General features: G+C 39.8%; 1 protein-coding gene across 4 annotated transcripts in view; it reads right to left on the bottom strand.

Annotated features, from left to right (window-relative positions):
* The window catches only part of TTC17 (tetratricopeptide repeat domain 17), a gene marked incomplete at its 5' end in the record, with an annotated part of 60,906 nt that overhangs the window by 31,925 nt on the left and 8,064 nt on the right, over positions 1-20,917 (bottom strand). For all 4 annotated transcript variants that reach the window (XR_013956989.1, XM_080619079.1, XM_080619078.1 and 1 more), the window contains 14 exons: positions 600-824; positions 3,057-3,134; positions 3,971-4,145; positions 5,140-5,255; positions 5,394-5,534; positions 6,953-7,065; positions 7,378-7,538; positions 7,749-7,888; positions 8,187-8,331; positions 8,597-8,706; positions 9,227-9,358; positions 10,462-10,573; positions 11,581-11,750; positions 13,569-13,658. Coding sequence is in view for 3 of the 4 variants with exons in the window: in XM_080619079.1 (XP_080475205.1) it covers positions 600-824; positions 3,057-3,134; positions 3,971-4,145; positions 5,140-5,255; positions 5,394-5,534; positions 6,953-7,065; positions 7,378-7,538; positions 7,749-7,888; positions 8,187-8,331; positions 8,597-8,706; positions 9,227-9,358; positions 10,462-10,573; positions 11,581-11,750; positions 13,569-13,658 (1,908 nt within the window). The remainder of the gene's footprint in view (positions 1-599; positions 825-3,056; positions 3,135-3,970; positions 4,146-5,139; positions 5,256-5,393; positions 5,535-6,952; positions 7,066-7,377; positions 7,539-7,748; positions 7,889-8,186; positions 8,332-8,596; positions 8,707-9,226; positions 9,359-10,461; positions 10,574-11,580; positions 11,751-13,568; positions 13,659-20,917) is intronic.

The raw sequence follows: 20,917 nt of genomic DNA on the forward strand, positions 1-20,917 counted from the left end.
TCGTTTAAACAGTTTATATAGAAACTTTCTGTGTGTCATCGGTAACACCCTACTGAATGTTTATAATATTAACATTCAAAAGAACAAAAACCTGTTTTGAATCTGTGGTTGAAAGTAAAGTCACCCAATGACTAGAACACAGCTTTTCCTCTAGGTATATAGACAAAATCTAAGGATAAATAAAAGAGTATAGATAAAAGCCAAGTGGCATAGAAAAATGTCTCTACAGTCAACGACCTTGGTAATGTATGTGCTACTTTAAGCTTTTAAAAATCAAGATACAATACTGACAGCATTACAGATCTCTGTTTTAGAAGAACGTGTTGCCAAAACACTAGGATTAGATTCTTTAGAAGCACTGCTGATAATATAGGTTTGGGAAATAAAAGGTCTGTCATCTAGTTTAGAAGAACTTCTGTTCTAGATGTTCATGCTCTCGGTAACCACCATCACCTCCAGTACAATCAAGGATCTGTTGCAAATCACAACCTGGAATTTGAACTATATGTACAGGTAAGTAAGCACAAGTAAGTAACATGTATTTAGAAAATATAAGGAAAAGACATTGACTGCTGAATGAATCTGAACTATCATCTCACCTCGGAGGCATTGATGGCCAAAGCCTTCAAGAGGAGCCTGCTGGCATCCAAATGAAGTCCATAATGAATCAAGAGGTTAGCAAGATTGACGAGAGGGATGTCCTGATACTCATGTGGAGCCAAATTAAATGCTTTCTGCAAACAGGTGATAGCAAAGGTGCCATTTCCAACTGCACGCCAGTACAATCCAGCTTCATTAAGCACAAGCCACAGAGGACCTTCCAGCTATAGGAGAGTCAGAGAGAAGAATTAAAACACCCGCAAAGAGGTGTTTAAGGAAGAAAGAATTGCCTGCTCTTTGGTGAGAAACAAACCTCACCATTGCATACTACCTTATTAACTGGAGACAAATTACACTTTGCTGTGATTGCTAGCAGATTATTCAATCTGCTCTACTCAAATTTATGTGATTTACAGTCTGAACTGTAATTTAGTAGCAGCTGTTGCTCACACTCTATTCATATGACTGCCTTATATCGTGACCACAAAATCCCTTAAAATATACAAGTGATAAGTTAGCTTGCTTCAGGAAGCAACATTTGTGAGCCACTGTCCTAAAATTACATTAATACTGATGTATGTATAAAAGTTACAATTTGAAGGGCAGGAGGTTTCAAGTGGCAGTTAGATGTGCTTCCAGGTCTATAGCCAACATTGAGGTTTCTTGTCAATTAAAGGTTTCAGAGTTGTTGGTTTTCTTAGATTTAGGTATCAATTTGTCTCCTGAAAGTTGACAAGTGACACACATTAGATACTGTTTAAAGATTATAAAATAGCAGGCAAGAAGTAAGGGCACATGGAAGAATGGAAGAAGTGTCAAATACACCTTGAATGTTCCTTCCCCTTCTTTCACCTGTAATAGAATGAACAACCACTCATCCTAGAGGAGAAAATAGGAAACTTTACCACACTGACAAATGGACAGAGCAGGGTAAAACATCCACTTCCAGAATGAGCAGTTTGAAATGGTTTAGAAACATTTACATTTTAGTTTTAATACTTCCAGCATTCCATGTTACCCAATTCTACACAGGATGAAGATGAGCGTGACAACAGGAATTAAAGTCCAATCTAACCTATGCGTCTAAAGCCCAAATGCATGAGGTGGAAATGTGCAGCTAGGATTAAACTAAACAGATAAGGATCTTTACAGCACTATTGTATTAACCCAATAGAGCTGCCATTACAGTAATACTGTGTTGAAAAGGTTAATCAGTACAAAGATTTTCTTCCAGATTTTAAAACCAGCCTCACACAGGAGGGTTCTACCTATGGTTCAAGTGAACTGGAAGAAATCAAGTGGATGTATTACCTCTGTGTTCTGAGTACCTTACAAAATCTGTAAGTCTAAGAGTATTTATCACCCCTCTTTTGCAATGCACGTACATAGTATTACTTGCATGTTATTCGTGCCAAACTCCTCACTGAATTCCACTCCTCACTGAACTACACTCCAGATCTCAATGACCTTTGTTTAACTAAAACCTCAGCTAGTTATTAGCATTTTGTCTTTCCCAATACAAAGACAGCAACTGTGGCACTCCTGCTCTAGAAAGTTTATCATTAGCAAAACAGGCATGACACAACAGTGTTCTTACATCAGCATCTAAATGACCAGGAAGTTCAGACTTCAACATCAAGGCAACAGACTACTACAGATAAAACCAAAATACCTATGTACAGCAATAGTAAGACATTAGACATGTACAGGACTGTTCTGAACAGCATAATAATAGGAATCAACTCCTACTATTAGCTCTTCTTCTGGGTAAGACAGGTGCACATAGTAAATGGTACTGATTTTAGACTAAAAACAATACATACATACACTGCCTTGACATGACTTGTACAAGAGAGTTAATTTGAGAAGTATCAGCTTGACACATCAAAAAGAGTCAACCTCCGTCTCAATGCTTCCTGTCATTTACTTGTGATGATTCTCAAAGGCCCCACGCATGATGGAGGTGGCATTCCACAGGGTGCTATACAGATGTACCATCTTTGCCCCACAGTGCTAATTATCCTGACAGAAGATTGACTGATAGTTGGTTTCTTTGGGGCGGGGGGGAAGAGGGGAAGGTAGGGTAGTGGGAAGGAGGAGGAACAGCAAAAGGCAGGCACGTACGGAGGGGTGAAGAGGGAAGAGTAGTTCCAAGCTATTTCTCTCTGTTAAGCAAATGGCTGCAAGGATTAGCTAATGTATTGCTGCTCCATGTCCGGCAGTCACAACAAGAACAAGTAACTACAGGGCAGTTTGGTGCACATTAAGCTAAATTAGATGGCTAGTTCTCTATGGGTTTGTGCTTTACATGCGAACATGGATTTTTAAGTTAATTTCATCTCAGTTACTGGCAGCAAATAAGCTTCTTTCTTGCACATCACTGACTTCTTTAGAAGTATAAAAACAAGGCTCAAATAAGAATTGTGAATTTATCTTATGCTACAGTTTTGACATACCTTTTTCATGGCATGATCTAGAAATGATCCTATCTTCGCCTGTGAAATATTCTGATTGTTGATACGAGAATGCAAAACCTGGACAACAAAGATTTATGTTTTTAAACAACTGAATGCATTTTAAATGATATATCTACATCAGTCATTCAAGTCTCACTTCCCTAAGTCTTCTCTTTAATAAAGGGAGGGGAAACCTTAAAAAATACTGTTTTAAACAGATGATGAGAACATATAATGATTAAAGCAGCCAATCTTCAGAAAGCAATATGAAGGATTGATCTCAGCCTATAGTTACCAACTCGGTAGAATACAGTAGTTACTGGAAACCCAAGAAGATGAATCACGTGAAGTGACTCTTAGAAGTTTTAAAAGAAAGCAGGAATTTCAAATAGTAAATCACATTTTCTATTCTGTGTGCTTTTGGTTAGCATTTGAAAGAAATCACAGAACAACAGAATAGTTAGGGTTGGGAAGGACCTTAAGATCATCCAGTTCCAACTCCCTGCCATGGGCAGGGACACCTCACACTAAACCATGTCACACAAGACTCGGTCCAACCTGGCCTTGAACACTGCCAGGGATGGAGCATTTAACACTTCTTCGGGCAACCTGTGCCAGGGCCTCACCACCCTCACAGTAAAGAACTTCCTCCTTAGATCCAATCTGAACTTTCTCTGTTTAAGTTTGAACCCATCACCCCTTGTCCTATCACTACAGTCCCTGATGAAGAGTCCCTCATGCTGAATGCCAAGTTCTTCCTTTCTCCAGCCTTACAGAAAGCACTTGTTCTCCTTCTTTAGAAGTACCTACTGGCTTGTGATATCAAGCAATCTTTTCAATATCAGAATCTTTCATGTTCAGAGTAAGATTTTTAAGGCAATAAAGAAAAGAACCAAAAAGAAAACATCTCTTACTTGTCTTGCTTGATCATCCGGCATCTTGAATTTCAACTCTAGATTACTGTCTAGCTCCTTGACCAGTATGTTTACAGATTCATTGTTACGAGCATCAGTAATGGAAGAACAGTCTGGTGCCTCAGTTTCTCCAAGCCCAACAGTATCTCTCAGGATACTCAGGACTGGCTGGACTCTAGCAGTAAGGAGAACCAAAAGAAATCAATACCATGTGCTGCATGTCACTGATCTATAATAAGAATCAACTATATCAACTGACAAGCCTCCTACTGTAAACTGCCACGAGACATGAGCTGCAAACCAGGAGAGTTCAAGCACCACCCTTCCCTTGAAATTCATAAATAAGGTCTTTACTTTCCATTTTTTAAGCACAGAATACCTGCAAATACTGGCCAATGCAGCAGAAATAAGACACAGAAGGTTTTCTCATTATAGTAATAGTCCTAAACTTCATACAGTGATTAAATAGATAAGTGGATGGGAACTTTAGCTTTAACACATACTCGGTACTAGAATTATACACACTATGAGAAGAAAGCTTCCTTACTATCACTATGATAACACTGAGTACAATATTATGAAATTGCATTGATCTGTGTAAAGTAGCTATTGCAACAGAGACACACTTATTTTTATCCTATGTAATAACAAATATTACTGACTATTCCACAATTAAGATGGTTTGTTACCTCTGCCCCAAAGGAATAAGCCAGGGCTTTCAACTCCTAATCCTTTTTAGTGTTTTTCTGGTCTTCGTAATTTTCTGTTATCATAACTAAAGCTAAGAGGATGTATGCAATGTACAACAGCTAACTGTAGTTATTAAATAGATACCTCATTTTCTCTCTCCAGTTCTTTTTAATTTAAATATACTCTACAAGACATTCAGACTCATACTTAAATCCTAATTCCTTTAGTAATAAGGTAGGTATTTCATGTATCCACCCTGTACAAAGTCAGGGAAGAATCACCAAGAAATTGGATCTGCTACAGTTACAGCAAAGACAATAGAGAAAAACAGCCTCCTCCTGTGGAACAGCCAGAAAAGGAGGTGTGAACACATCCGTGCTGTTGGTTACTAACTGCATCCATCCTCTCCAGAAAGAAAATACTCATTGAGACATTAGTGTGAAAATTTACAAATAGAACTTTCAGTAACCAACACTTGCCTGAATCCCCTGTTTTCCGGGGGCAAAAAATAAGTTGGCAGTTCTTCTGGATCAGGAATTTTGGGGAAAGATTTCATGCACTCTGATCGCTGAGGCCACAGAATATGCTGTTTGTCCTAATGGGGAAAGGAATTATTTCTTATTAATTCCTCAACATTTTTAATATTCTTATTAACTTATTTCACATAAACAAGAAAAGATTCACTCTTTCACAACTCCTCTTTAAAAGGGCAAATCTTATGCTCTTCACTCACTCTATTGGATTCTACACTCCACACCGAAACGATCGAGCGAGCAACAGGGGAAGACTGCAGTGACTGGCTGTGGTCGCTTTGGTTTGCATGAAGATCCAAGTTCACAGATGTCATACTAGAAGTTGAAGAGTCTTCACCAAACTAGAAACAACAGAAAACCAGTACTTAATAAACAGATGACATATTACTGGCTGAATTGCTGCACAGTATTTTTCCCTGCCATTTGTGTAATTAAGCCTCATTGATGAGCTGAAATTTGGGTAGCAGGAAAAAACTAACAGCAGGAAATTTAAGCCTCTTGATCCACTCACAAAGTGAAAAGTAATATTTATGTTGTAAATAAGTCAACAACGAAAACATAAGTGCAAATCAAGAAAAAATGGTAAAAGGTACTAAGCAAACACTTCTAACAGACCACAAAACCTACTTATCTAGACTGCATAGCTCTAGTGCAAGTCAGGGTTACTAAGGCTGATGACTTGCAAAATTATCTTGATAATTAGGGCTGTTTCCTGAACTAGTTAAGTAGAAACTGCAGAATGCATTCCACATTACAAAATACATGAAACCACAGTCTTTATCTGGAGTCCTAACACAGCAGCAGTGTTGCTTGGGTGGCTGTCCTTCCAGATTTTCAGTATTGGTACACACCTTGCTTCCAAAACTTCTCAATATTCCTCTATCAGGTTTCCTTGGTGCACTGTTTCATTCAAGATACACAATCAGCAAACACTCACCCAGTCTAACACCTTATTTTTGGGCTCACTAGATTCAACACCATTGAGCTCTGCTCCTTCATTTGCTAATTGCTTAAGGCGGTTTTGTGCTCCTGGTAAGAAAAAAGACTAAATTGGAAGGAGCATAGCTTGAGTCACACTATAGTGTATTAAACTAAACGAACTATGATCCATTTTAAGGCTGTGCAGATAGGGATCGATACAATATTTTAAGCACACTTTTACGCTGTTACGTTGGAATATTCTTTCCACTAAGGAGTAATTCTTGTTCCATACAGCACACAAACATCAGAAAACTTACTCCTTAGAAAACCTCTGCCTCTTCTTTAACGTTAGCTGCCTACGGCTTTTTCCTGGCCTCTCTGAAGGAAACTAAACCAGAAAATTAAACATGTTTTGCTCCTGCAGTATATTTATGTAAGAGAAAGCTGTACTTCCTACAAGGAAATAACTTGGTTATTCTATGCAGGTTGAAAAAGCAAAGGAGTCAATATAGAGGTGGTTGATAACTCACAGGAAACTAAGACTTTGGACTAAAATAATCTTTAAAAATTCTAATAGTTCTCTTTTCCAAGTTAAACAAAGTCTTACACAGTAAAACCTCTAAGTTTCTATAATTCACGGATGATCTCAGCTTGTATTACCAGCAAAAACTAGCACTACGTGCTTCACAGTCTGGAAAAGAGACTGAATGATTTCTCACTCCAATTACCACACTCAAAAAGCACCCCCTTTGTCAAGCCTCAAAACAAAGAGGGAATATTTTGCTAACAAGGCAAATGAGATGCAACTTAGAGCAGTGGTATCAATTCACAGACAAACCTGAACATATTCCACATTCTCAAAAATGTCCCCACGGTGATAACGCACAGGCTGGTCCCACTGGCAGTGCAAGCTATGCTGCTGACTGCCCAGTCTACAGATCTGATGGTTCCCTGCAGAGCACAACACAATGTCTACTACAAAAGTGAGCTTTCTGAGGAGACAAACACAGCAAACAGTCAACCCCTCCAGCCCCAATTTGGTCAATCCTTTTTATCTATTTAATCAGCAAAGAGGAAATCCATATTCTTAGAAAGATGCAAGAACAGGTTCAAGAACATATTGCAATCCCTCATCTTAATAAGCAAAACACAACAGCCACTCAGGGCATTCTCTCTATATATAAAGAAGTTATGTCCTGACATTAATCTGAGTATGTGCAATTCTTCATTGCTGTAATGAGCATGAACTCTAAAAAGTTGTACCTAATTGAGCTTCTTTTGCCATCTGTGTCTCGTGAATGATGTTCCTCAAGATTTGTTCCTCCTGGATAAGCTTGTACTTGTCTAAGACATCTTGTTGCCTAAGGTAATGGTCATGCTGCTTCTGATATTCCTTCAATTCATTTAATGTTCGCTGAAGTGATCTTGAAAATTCAACAGCAGAAAAGATTTACTTTGAAGGCTTTTTAAAGTATCAGCTTTTCCTACAGTGTTGCACATTTCTTATGCATAATCTTATTGCACAAAGAGATCCAGTTGAAAATCATTATTTTATTTGAAATGTAAATAACCGCTCCAATAGAACAATGAAAGTAAGACTGTACGAACTGCAAGTAGGATGCTTCTCTAGTTACCTATGCTGGGCTTCCAGTTTTTGCTCAAGTTTTTGCTGACATAGGACAGCATGCTTCCTTTTTACTGCTTGCTCAAACCCTGGTTTGGCTTGTAGAGCATGATCATAACACAGGACTGAGTGGTTGTACTCTCCAAGCATCTGAAGAAGGAGAGAGACAGAAAGAATTAGCCATAGTTTGGTGATATTTCATTAAAAATATTCCATTTTTAAAGAAGTCATTAACTGACATTTTAATTCGTGGTAACAAGCAGTCCATCATTTCTGAAACTCAAACCACTGTATCTACTAAAGAAAGGCTGCAGGAGAATATCCCTGGGATATGAAATGCATGTGAAACACAAGACACTGTAAAAGAGTACAGCTTTATAAGTCAAGCCACATAGGTTAAATATTATTTGGTTTTCTACAAATCTTGAAAAATAAAGATAGTATTTACTGCATATATATTTCCCAAAGTGTAATAGCTGGTAAAGAAGTCACTGTAATCCAGAGCTGCATGGACCACGATAGCTGCATCTGCAGAGAAGTGAGCCCGGTGCAGAATATTTGCCAAATTCACCAGTGCAATATCTTTATTTTGCCTACAAGAAGAATATTAAAAGAAAAAGAAAAAACAGATATTAAAAGAAGATCCAACTGTCTAAGAATCATTCATTCGTCATATATTAAACACGTAATTTGATGGAAAAACGTCTAAACTACATATGTACCTAGTATAGCATATAAAGACTAAGAACAAGTAACATGGTTTATTCCTTAGGATACAGCCTTGGAAACTAAAACCTGTTTAACTAATTAGGATAACCAGGAAAGCAATCTGAAATAAATCCTTACGGCAATTCTTACCTTGAAGAAAAATGAAGAGCACGCATGGCACATTCTACTACTTGGTATGGCTCATTCTTTATTCGCCAGTAAAAAGAAGCCATATTATAAAGTACCCAGGAAGAAGAGTTCTGCAGTAAAGAGAAACACGTTAACTGTACTAAGACATGAATTAAAAGGTTAATCAGGGCTTTAATTACTATGGGGTAGAAAGCTGAGCACCAAACCTGCTCAGTTATCCGTTTCCTTTGGAAAGCTGCCATTTGGCAATAGTTGTGAACGTTCAGGAAGAATGAGCTGGCATATAAATGTAGTAAAGAAACTTCTGCCTTTCAAACAGGTAAAAATTCAAGATGAGATTAAATGAAGGGGCAGTAATTCACTCAGCAGCAGCTTAGCTGGCATTGAGTTAGGGTTCCTATATCTTGCAAGAAAGCATTTAATAAGACTATACACATTTCAGTACTATTTCTTAGTTCTTCAAGTTTTGGTTTAAAAGCTTATGCATTTTTGTTTAAAAGTTTTTACTTATTACCTTGACAAAGCAATGAATGTGGTTTGACAGACCACAGAATACATGGTTATTAAAGATGACAGTCAGGACCTTTCTAGCACTCTTTTTGGGCATACAGTAAGATTACAGTTTCGTACCTTCATTAGCCCGTCATAAATACGATGACCTATTTCCTCTATACTTCTTCCCAGCCTCCGTGATAAGTATGTGAAGATTGGATCTTCTTTAGGTAACAAGGGTGCGGAAAGATTAACTCTTTCTTGGACACCCTAAAATAAAACTTGAATATAGGTATTTGCTAACACTTCAACTAAAAGCAGAGAAATAAACACACGAGCATGATCCCCAGGAAAATGTAGAGCTTGGGTACTTTACATTCCTATCATCCTTTCATATCAAGATCTTAGGGACTTGATAGGATAATGCCACCTTTGACACATGAATAATACATACTATTATAGACAGGCAAATACCAGAAGCAGCCAAAAGCAGCTTCTGCCTGTGAATGCTATAGAAGTATTTATTTCTGGTAGCACTATGTATCTGGCAGCTATTGATTTCACTAATGATCACTGAAGCACTTAACTCATGTTTGTCAGATTACAGGCACACTCTGAAAGCATCCCTACATCTCTTTCTTCCTTCCGCAACAACAAACATACTCCTTTCAAAAGTACATCCGGACCCAGGAATAGAGCTAAAATACTTCAGTTCCTGTTTTGTCAGTAAGAAAATCCTTATTTGTAGATAAAAAGACTTACAATAAAGTAAGTACCAAGATACAAGCACTACAGCTGCATCTGCATTAGAAAATTTGCTCATATGATACTGTTGACAAAACCAGGTTTTTTAATGCACCACATTTCCATTGTAACCTTTCTCAAGCAGATGAACTTTGTACTAGTAAAGAACAATTATCTCATCTTCTAGGTCAGGGCTTGACATTCAGACACCAAAGAGACGGTCAAGTATGTGAGGAGCTACCTACAAGCCTGCAAATAGTTTTCTGACCATCAATTTTCATACAGTTTAATGACGCTGTTCAGCACGCTCCACTTTCAACTGAAACAATTCACAAGTTCAAAGTATTTCTAATGAAAGCTACCATTTTACTAATGAAATGTGTGTCATGAAAAGAAAAGACTCCATTTTCCTAAAAACACCCTCTAAAATGAGGCAAGAATAGCAAAAGAGAAACAGGACCTGTGTATCTGATGGAACTGTCCTCCTATAAGCAGGGCACAAAAGAAGTCTGAAACTGTCTTGAAAGATTACAGTATCTTTCAACCTTCACTGAGAACTGCCAGAAAGAGTTTTCTATTCCTCTTCATGATAGGGGGAAAAAAAGCCATACTTGCATTTGCTCACTTACCCGTAAGTGCTGAAAAGCATGAATACTGTATGGAAGATCTAGAACTTTTGTACAGTCTGGCTGCTGCAGGTCTGGAGGGACCGGTGACTTTGTGTCTATATAGTCTTCAGGGCTGAGGACATAACAACGTAACACAGTAGACTTCAGATTAAAATGCTGCTAAAGTTCATAACAGACAGTATTGCAGTTGACAGACACAATACTCTGATTTGATTGTTACAAAACCCCTGCTTTTGAGCACATCAGACCATGTCTGATGCCTTCCCACATTTCAGTTGTATCAGAATATCACCACTATAGGATAAAGCAAACAAATGTCTGTCTAATTTAGACAGAACATCACCATTTGGATAAACTCCAAAATATATCAGTGTAAATCTAGTGTATCACTACTATGATTAATGATCTATCTGCCAGGCAAATGGCAACACATGCAGAAGTCTCTTCAACCGAAACAAACAAAGCCTGAGTATTAGCGAGAAGCCCAAAGGAAGGTATCTTTGGATAAAATTAATCTTTTCCCACTTCAAGTACTCATCTGATTATGTTATTATTAAAATTACAAAACCAAACCAGTCAGCCCTGAAGATGAATTGCCAGTGAAGCTGAATGTCAAGCTGACTGTCCACGCATCCCTTACTTGCTAAACACAAGGGATGAAATACGACCAGAAGGTTCAACTGCTTGGTAATCAAAAGCATTTCTTTCACATTTAAGTCAAGCCAGTTCCCACTACAAGATGTGTATCTAGCTGAAAACATCCAAAGCACACTCTGGCAAATTCAACCCTCTTCTACATGATGCACGTCAGCTTAATTCATGTTTGGTCGTATCAGTTCAGAGTTACAGTGGCAGAACTGATTGGGAGCCTGGGAATAGAATGGAGAAGTCTTAGGGCACGGCTAACATGGACAGTTTGCGGGAGACAGCATTTCTGTATTGTACCCTTTCATAATCAGCGGCAGAGGTTGTTTCACTTCTATTCCACACTAACACAAAATAAAACAATTGCCATCTAAGGAGAGGCAGTGACAGCATTTTCCTTTTTACTTGCTTTTAGAGGTTTTGTTGATTCTTTTTTTGTTCAGTAAACATCTTAAAATATAAGCATCTTATTACCGGATATCTTTGCTCTCTAAGGTGATGTACGTGCCATCGTAAAGATCTAGGTCCCCCAAGGGCACCTTGGCTTTAATGCAGTCCGGATCCTCTTTATTATGCCTTTGTTCCAGCCCTGTGTCTCTGTCCTCATTTTCCTCTATATGAATCTTTTGAGCAACTAACTGTTTCTGTAGGAATAAGACAAAAAGAAGAATGTACACACATGAAAACAAACTCTACAGATGCTATGAGCTGAACAGTCCAACTTTTTCCTTAAAGTCCATTTGAAGAAAATCTAAAAGCTCTCTTCAAATTTTGGGAATATTTTCCTGTATTTTATAACATCTGTAGGACATTTTTTGATTTAGATGGAATATAAATACTTTCATTAGAGACACAGAACTTGAACAGGACGTTTTCTCTCCTGCTGTACCTAAAAAGAGGGCTAATAGCATTTCAAATTCATGGTAGGCCATTCAGAAAAGGAAGAAATAGTTGTTAACAGTACATCAGCTTTTCAACTGACCCTTCTTCAGTTTAGGAACTCATGGAAATAATAGAGATTTCAAACAAAATGAACTTCTTAATCACTCAGCGTACTAAGTACAACTGAGGTGGCAGGTTAGTGCAAGAATTGAGACTAATTTATATAGATTAGCTTATAATGTGCCTTAGGAGCTACCTGTTGCCCCATAAAGCTCATAGGTATTGATTAGCAAAAGCAGCGAACAGACTAATGATCTGTCACAGCACAGTAAGTTGTATTTCAGTCTCACTAGATCTGTAAATTGCAAACTCATTAAATATCATCAGGATTTGTATGTGTGATATAAGAAAATTTGCATTTTTAATTAAAGCCATAATTACACAATATTATGCAATACCAGAGATATATACAGGAGTAGCAGCTTGTAGGTCTTAACGATAACTTCTGCTGAAAGTAATCCGTATGCCACAAATTGTAGATTAGTAATTTCCAAGCCCACAACCCATGTCCTGAAAAGCTTATAACTATTGACTTCATAGCAGCCTTCCAGTATCTGAAGGGGGCTTATAAGGGTGCTGGGGATGGACTCTTCCTAGGGACTGTAGTGATAGGACAAGGGGTAACGGGTTCAAACTTAAACAGGGGAAGTTTAGATTGGATATAAGGAAGAAATTCCTTACTGTGAGGGTGGTGAGGCACTGGAATGGGTTGCCCAGGGAGGCTGTGAATGCTCCATCCCTGGCAGTGTTCAAGGCCAGGTTGGACAGAGCCTTGGGTGCCATGGTTTAGTGTGAGGTGTCCCTGCTCACGGCAGGGGGTTGGAACTGGATGATCTTAAGGTCCTTTCCAACCCAAACTATTCTATGATTCTATTGTTCCATCCACAGGTAAAATGCCCATTACCACAAAAATGAGCATACCTCTAAGAGAAAGGCTGGCTGAATACAATCACATAATAGGCAGTCCTACTTTTTTCTCTTTCCTTCCACTTCTCCCATTCACCTAAAGCTACCTCTGGTGCTCATCTAACTTCCCAATTAGCTAGTTATGCCAATCTGACAAAACCAAAGCTGACACAGAAAGGAGTACTTCAATATAAATAAAGTAAATATAGCCTATGCTATATTTACCAGTTTAAGTTCATCAAAGCCCTTTTCACAAGGGTGTTCTCAGACCCTTTTTCAACAATAAATGGGCTTGAAGAAAAACAAGTGACCTTCTCTGTACTCTTCCGGAATACAGCAACAGAATCCAGTACCTAAACAACTTTACTTAAAAATGTTAGGATTTATGGATTAACAACAGGGAATGGTAACAAGTGATAACCTGGACAATAATAACCTGTTGAGCAAACTTAAGGCACAAAATTCTTGAGATCTAAAGAATTATTCATCCTTTCACTGAAGCAGAATTATGCCCATAATAACTTCTGTTCCCTATCTAAAGCTATCACTAAAAAGCCTATGGAAAAAAATCAGTATTTTCAGAAATCAGTTAGTACTTAACATTAATGCTTTACCTCCAGTTCTTTGAGGTAGTTAACGGTTGTTTCTTGTCTCATTAGTATTACCAAATCGTGTGGGTTCCTCAAGTTCATTGGTGAATCCACCTGCAAGATATTTCAACAGCTCATCATGTAAGATGTTCTCCTAAAAAGATTGAGTTGAAAAGGTAAGAAGTTACATTCATTCAACTACCGTTTGCCTGTTCAGAGGTTTTCTGTTCATTCAGCATCATAGTATGTCCATAACTTGAATCTGTACTTCAAACAACACTGTTATTTCAGAATCCAATTCAAACCAGACATTAATTTTAACCCTATTTTAGTTTATTCAGGCACACAACTTCCGAGCATAAGAGGCAAGTAAACTTCTCGTAACAAATGTTACTAAGAGTACCTGTTTCCATCCCTGGCAGTGTTCAAGGCCAGATTGGACAGAGCCTTGGGTGCCATGGTTTAGTGTGAGGTGTCCCTGCCCATGGGCAGGGGGGTTGGAACTGGATGATCTTAAGGTCCTTTCCAACCCTAACTATTCTATGATTCTACCTACTGCTATAATTCTAGATACCAAGTACCCCCAATGATCCAGAGAAGCACAGAAAATACCATATCAGTATTGATACCATATTGATGTCGCTATTGAAGCATTAAAGCCTACAGCATTTTACTTACATATATTCATATTTCAATATACGTATTGGAATGCACACATTTCAATACATGTTTCATATTTCCTCCCGTGGGCCCCACCTCACTTTGAAGTGGTTGCACACAAACTCGGAGTTATGTACTGAATGTAGCACTTGTTATGCCTCATTTGCTAGGGAGGCTACTGCGGTATGTACAAGTGAATGAGATATGAATTTGCAAAGAAAACAAGGGAAAGTTTTACTGTGTTTAAAGCACTTATGACCCATTCCTAAACCGCACTGCTTGCATGATACTACACAAGTCACTGAGGGCAAAGTCAAGCTTCAGCTCTACTTTCAGTGACAAACTGCATCTGGGGAGCAATTTTTGGCTGAACGTTCTGCAGGCATCACCATTTAGAAAGCTTCATTCTGAAAGATGAAGGAACTTGGTTTATCATTCATTCAGAAACAGAACAATGTTCAGGGACAGCTTCTGTTTTGAACTTCTGATATAACAGTCTCATGAGAGTTCGGTCTGAATTTAGGGTTTGGGAATCTGGAGTGGGATGTTATCAATCCAGCATGCACCGGCTGACAGAAAAGCAACGCAACAAGTACCAGATTCATATCAACTATGACCTGGCAGCAGCAATCAAAGTGACAACAATCAAATAGCAATGTCACTGAATTCATTCATAAAGTTATGGCAATCCACCAGGAAATCATCTCACGTTAAACAGCATGCACGGTATTTTTCCTTACTCTTTAGATTTTCACTTCTGGATCTGACCTCAGTTTATCACCAGCAAATGATACATGACAGTAATGATAGTAATGTTTTCTAATGATAGTAAAAGCCTTCAACCTAGTACAAAGTTAACAGTTCTATAATTCTATTACTATATGATTTTATTAGTATATTTTTATATGATTCTATTACTAAATAACCTTAGCAGTGTGTAAATAAAATCTTTTAAACCAAAACTTTACTACTAAATCCAACCTTACATTTATTTACATTTGATTTTTTTTTCTCACTCTGAAAGTTTAAGATTTCCACTGCAAGAAACTTTCACAGTAAAGACTATTATTAGCTCCATTTTAGGTGCAATAATTGCATTTGAATGGAAAAGATAAGCAACTACATTGGACAACCACACAAGGTTTGCAAAGGAAACTTAAGCCAGCACATCCAATGCATTCAGAGCACTTTGACAGCTTGTAAAAGTAAGATGAATATACTGTATCAGTCCTCATACTCTTCAGTTTATACATTTACAATATAAATACAATACAGAATGAGAACTGAGCAAATAAAAAACATTCAGAGCTATAAGAAAATGCTATATAACACAAATAGACACAAAGGAAACATTCTTAATTGAAAACTACAGGAGATCTTATGATATCATGCCTGCAAATGGGGAAAACAATGCCAACTTGGCCTTCAACACAAATGAGTCTGGAGGACGATGGTGCTCAAACTTAAGAACTTCATAGCATTTAAAGTGCAATTTCCTGAACTGCTTACATTGATCCAAAAGGGAAAAGGAGCCAAGCAGGGGAATTCTCCCTTTTCCTACTACCTGTAATCCTATAGCTTCACTGAGAAACAGACCAGCTGAAAAATAACAGACTAAACAATTAGTTTTCAGCCACATCAGCAGAGGAGTCTGAACTGGCCTCAGGTGCACCCTTCATTACCCTCCTCTCTATAGCAAGAGTCATGTGGCTCATGAACCGCAACCTGTTCCTCTCATCCAGCCAGCAATGCTGTCCAGACTTGTGGTCCATTATTCACCACTTACAACATCCCTTCCCAGATCAAACATGTTTTCTTTTACAGTGCCAGCCATTTCCACAGCTGGAAGACGGCAAAGCTGACCTACAGAGTTGTGAAGGGTACCAATACTACATTTGCCATTGAGAAATGCACTAGTCCAAACAAAACTAATTTGATGGTGTCCTGGGTTCAGCAGCAGCAGTCACTTTTTCTCCTTCTTAGTAGCTGGTGCAGTGCTGTGGTTTTGACTTTCAGCCCGGGGACAGTACTGATAAAGCCGATGTTTTCAGTTGCTGGTCAGAATGTTTACCCTGACCAAGGACTTTGTGAGTCTCATGCTCTGCCAGGGAGGAGGGGAAGCCAGGAGGAAGCAGGGATAGGACACCTGACCCAAACTAGCCAAAGAGGTATTCCATACCACAGCACGTCATGCCCGGGGATGTAACTGGGAGTTACCCGGAAGGGCACTCTCTGCTCGGTCGGGCTCGTTTTCGGCGGGTGGTATCGTATTCTCTTCCCTTGTTATTTCTCTTATCATTATTATTACTGGTGGTAGCAGCAGTGATTTGTGTTATACCTCAGTTACTGGACTGTTCTTATCTCAACCCGTGGGAATCACATTCTTTCGATTCTCCTCCCCATCCCTCTGGGAGGTGGGGGGGCAGAGTAGAAAGTGCGTGGCTGACTTGCTGACTGGCTTAAACCACGACAGATGGATACTGGACACTGTTCTGGATTACATTCCTTCCTTCCCACAAGAAAAACACTCTAAGGCCTCTAGATTTTAGAAGATACTGGTTTCATTCAGTCTCATGTCATGCTTTTGCTCCTACAGACACTCCCAACCTCTACTTAATAGTCATCCAGAGACTGATGAGGTTGTGGAAATGCCTCCAGTTTCAAGAAAGTACCTAAAGCAAAACAAGAAGCAGCTGGTTCCACCAAAGTAGTTCTGCATCTTCATGGCATCCACTGCAAAAAGTACTTCTTTGGACAGAAACCAGTAAGCAACGCAAATGGTACTGGAACATGTTGAGGAAAGAGCATGTTACATCTACAATTGCATAAGATCTGATGGTAAAAGTGCATATTCATCAGCTCATTGCTATGGTTCCCTTCTTTTATGACAGCTCAGGTATTTGCAAATAATTACGCATTAAAACCCCCGTGCTGTGAAATACAGGGTGTATGTGGCATCCATTTACTAAGCATCACTAGATTTGCTGATGATACAGTCTTGGGACTGCTGGGATGAATTAAGGTTTGTACTTGTTCTGAGCACTGCTGAAGATGTGCCTGGTATAGCTTCTGCATTTAAAGTCAGTTTTTATACAACTAGTAAGGAAAACAGCACAAAACTTAGCTCTGGAAACTAGCATAGGTCTCACTTCAGTTAAAACCTTATTAGAGGGCAGGTGTTATTTCAACATTGTAAGAGCTAGAATCAAATATCAAGGTGTTCTCAGATGCTTCTTTTTACCTTAGGATTGAATCTACTGGCAGGCAGGACTTGATCTCACTTTAGAGTGTTATGCCCTCTTCCCTGCCACACAGAACGCTGCAGATACACACACATAGAGAGTTAAGAAACACTTCATATTTGATGCTTCCTGTCACGTTTGAGACAGGAGCTGGGGATGCTACCATAAATTCAAACTGCATTAGAAATGGTAGCTTCATTTTCATGACAGTGGCTTACTACAGATTCTTCACCCTTCATAGAATCATAGAATGATTTGGGTTGGAAAGGACCTTAAGATCACCCAGTTCCAACCCCCTGCCATGGGCAGGGAGACCTCACACTAGACCATGTCGCCCAAGGCTCTGACCAACCTGGCTTTGAACACTGCCAGGGATGGAGCATTCACTACATCCTTTGGGCAACCTGTTCCACGCAAAGTCTGTTGCACCTCATCAGGGGAGCAAAACACAGATGGATGTTGTGATTTAGCTCACCTTTTGCAAAATGTAAGCAACTCCCTGTAAGGCTCTGCTGGGATGAAGCAGAACTGACGTCAACCTGCACAGCACCTACAGCTTCATGGTGATGAGAGTAGAGACGCCTGCACCACAACAGATGCTTGTTCTGACTAACTCAAAGCATTAGGCTGATGCCAAAGCACCGCATTCATCTACTCTTCCTCCAAACTGCTGAAACGGTGACATTCAAGATGAAGTGCTTGAAATGCAAGAATCTGACTTCAATTCAAACACAGTAAACAGGGTAAAAAACAGTGCTGAAAAGCTTTCCTTGAACCCCTGGCAACTCTTACAGCTACATCGCAGAAAGCCTGCCAGCAAACCACTTCTCGAATAAGTGTTCTCTGTTCAACTTTGCCCAAAGGTGAAAGTTTCTTTATAAAGCACAGTTCAAATTTATTCACCATCACAAAGTACACCAAGAACCTGACTCAGCAAGAAACACACAGGATTTGTGTAACAAAATAGCCCAAGACATCAGAGTTCAACCAAACCGTGAAGTTTTGGAGCACCTCCTGTGTTACCTGCATATATCAAAGTCATTGAATAACTACACTTGTCAGTTTTGCCAAACCTTTTGGCATATTTTCCCCCACAATTCTGTTATTTATAAATGAGGGTCAATGAATGCCTCAGTCAACTATTTGTATGTAAGACAGCTTCTTTTTAAAGTACTGAGGAAATCCCCCCATTAACTGAGGCACAGGAACACCAAAAATCAGTGCCTCTGCATGTCCTAAAAGCATTCTACTACATGCAGGAGGCAGATTATGACAGAAAGAAGATACTACATCAAATGATGGCGTACAGCTAAATGGCTCCTCATAGTTCTTTTATAGACTTGTTTTACAGGTAGTGGATCTTTTGTCACCACGCTTGGAAAATGAAGGCAATTCCCACTCAGATAGGCTGGAACTGCTTGCAGTCTCAAGTGGCAGTGAAGCACCTAAAAACTGATGTTTGCTTTTGGGTCTATTCTTGCTGTCTTGAGATATGCTATATTCCAACACAGCATTCCTGAAAAAGCTACTAAAAAGTCTGTACATGTTTCAGTGCAAGACAAGTGTTGGCTTATCCAAATGGTGAACAGGGAGTGCCAGAAGATACTTGTTCCAAGGGATGTCAATGAAAACTTCACACAGAGAAACAATGTGGAATTGAGTTTTTGTAAGTATTGAGCCATTTCAATGCTTACAGCTGCAGAATCTGTTAACACACAGCATTAGGTGTTTAGATAATATTTAGAGTAGCCGCACTGTAGGAAAAACAGAAGCTTTAAACACTTGTAGCACTTCAAGCATAAAACCTAACCAAGTCGCAGTATTATTTGAATAGGTGTGTTCAACTGAGATCACTTTCAGAGAGGACACAAGCTACAAGTACCATAGATAGCAGATCTAAATACAAAGGAAAACAAGACTTCATTGTAAAACCACTTGTCTGCAATGTGCCATTGGTCATACTTAAGAGTACAAAACCTCTTGCTGAGGTTTATATTCTACAGTAGCAAAACAAATGCCAGTCATACACACTGTAGAATCAAAACAAGAAATGGAGAGATCACTAATACAGAATCATAGAATAGTTAGGGTTGGAAAGGATCTTAAGATCATCCAGTTCCAACCCCCCTGCCATGGGCAGGGACACCTCACACTAAACCATGCCAACCAAGGCTCTGTCCAACCTGGCCTTGAACACCACCAAGGATGGAGCATTCACAACTTCCCTGGGCAACCCATTCCAGTGCCTCACCACCCTCTCAGTAAAGAATTTCTTCCTTAGATCCAATCTAAACTTCCCCTGTTTCAGTTTGAACCCGTTACCCCTTGTCCTGTCACTACAGTCCATAATGAAGAGTCCCTCCCCAGCATCCTTATAGGTCCCCTTCAGATACCGGAAGGCTGCTATGAGGTCTCCACGCAGCCTTCTCTTCTCCAGGCTGAACAGCCCCAACTTTCTCAGCCTATCTTCATACAGGAGGTGCTCCAGTCCCCTGATCATCCTCATGGCCTCCTCTGGACTTGTTCCAACAGTTCCATGTCCTTTTTATGTCGAGGACACCAGAACTGCACACAATACTCCAAGTGAGGTCTCACGAGAGCAGAGCAGAGGGGCAGGATCACCTCCTTCGACCTGCTGGTCACACTCCTCTTGATGCAGCCCAGGATACGGTTGCTTTCTGGGCTGCGAGCGCACACTGCAGCCGGCTCATGTTCATTTTCTCATCAACCAACACCCCCCAGTCCTTCTCTGCAGGGCTGCTCTGAATCTCTTCTCTGCCCAACCTGTAGCTGTGCCTGGGATTGCTCTGAACCAGGTGTAGGACCTTGCACTTGGCATGCTTAAACTTCACAAGGTTGGCATCAGCCCACCTCACAAGCGTGTCGAGGTCCCTCTGGATGGCATCCCTTCCCTCCGGCGTATCAACCGAACCACACAGCTTGGTGTCATCGGCAAACTTGCTGAGGGCGCACTCAATCCCACTGTCCATGTCACCGACAAAGATGTTGAACAAGACCTGTCTCAACACCAATCCCTGAGGGACACCACTCGTTACCGGTCTCCAGCCGGACATCGAGCCATTGACCACAACTCTTTGTGTGTGGCCATCCAACCAGTTCTTTATCCACCGAGTGGTCCACCCATCAAATTGATGTCTCTCCAATTTAGAGACAAGGATGTCGTGTGGGACAGTGTCGAACGCTTTGCACAAGTCCAGGTAGATGACGTCAACTGCTCTGCCCCTGTCCATCAGTTTCATAGCCCCATCATAGAAGGCCACCAAATTGGTCAGGCAGGATTTCCCCTTAGTGAAGCCATGCTGGCTGTCACCAACCACCTCCTTGTTTTTCATGTGCCTTAGCATGCCTTCCAGGAGAATCTGCTCCAAGATTTTGCCAGGCACAGAGGTGAGACTGACTGGTCTGTAATTCCCCAGGTCATCCATTTTCCCCTTCTTAAAAATGGGGGTT

The sequence above is a fragment of the Psittacula echo genome (assembly GCF_963264785.1).
Source record: "Psittacula echo genome assembly, chromosome: 5".
In the NCBI taxonomy this organism is placed as follows: domain Eukaryota; kingdom Metazoa; phylum Chordata; class Aves; order Psittaciformes; family Psittacidae; genus Psittacula; species Psittacula echo.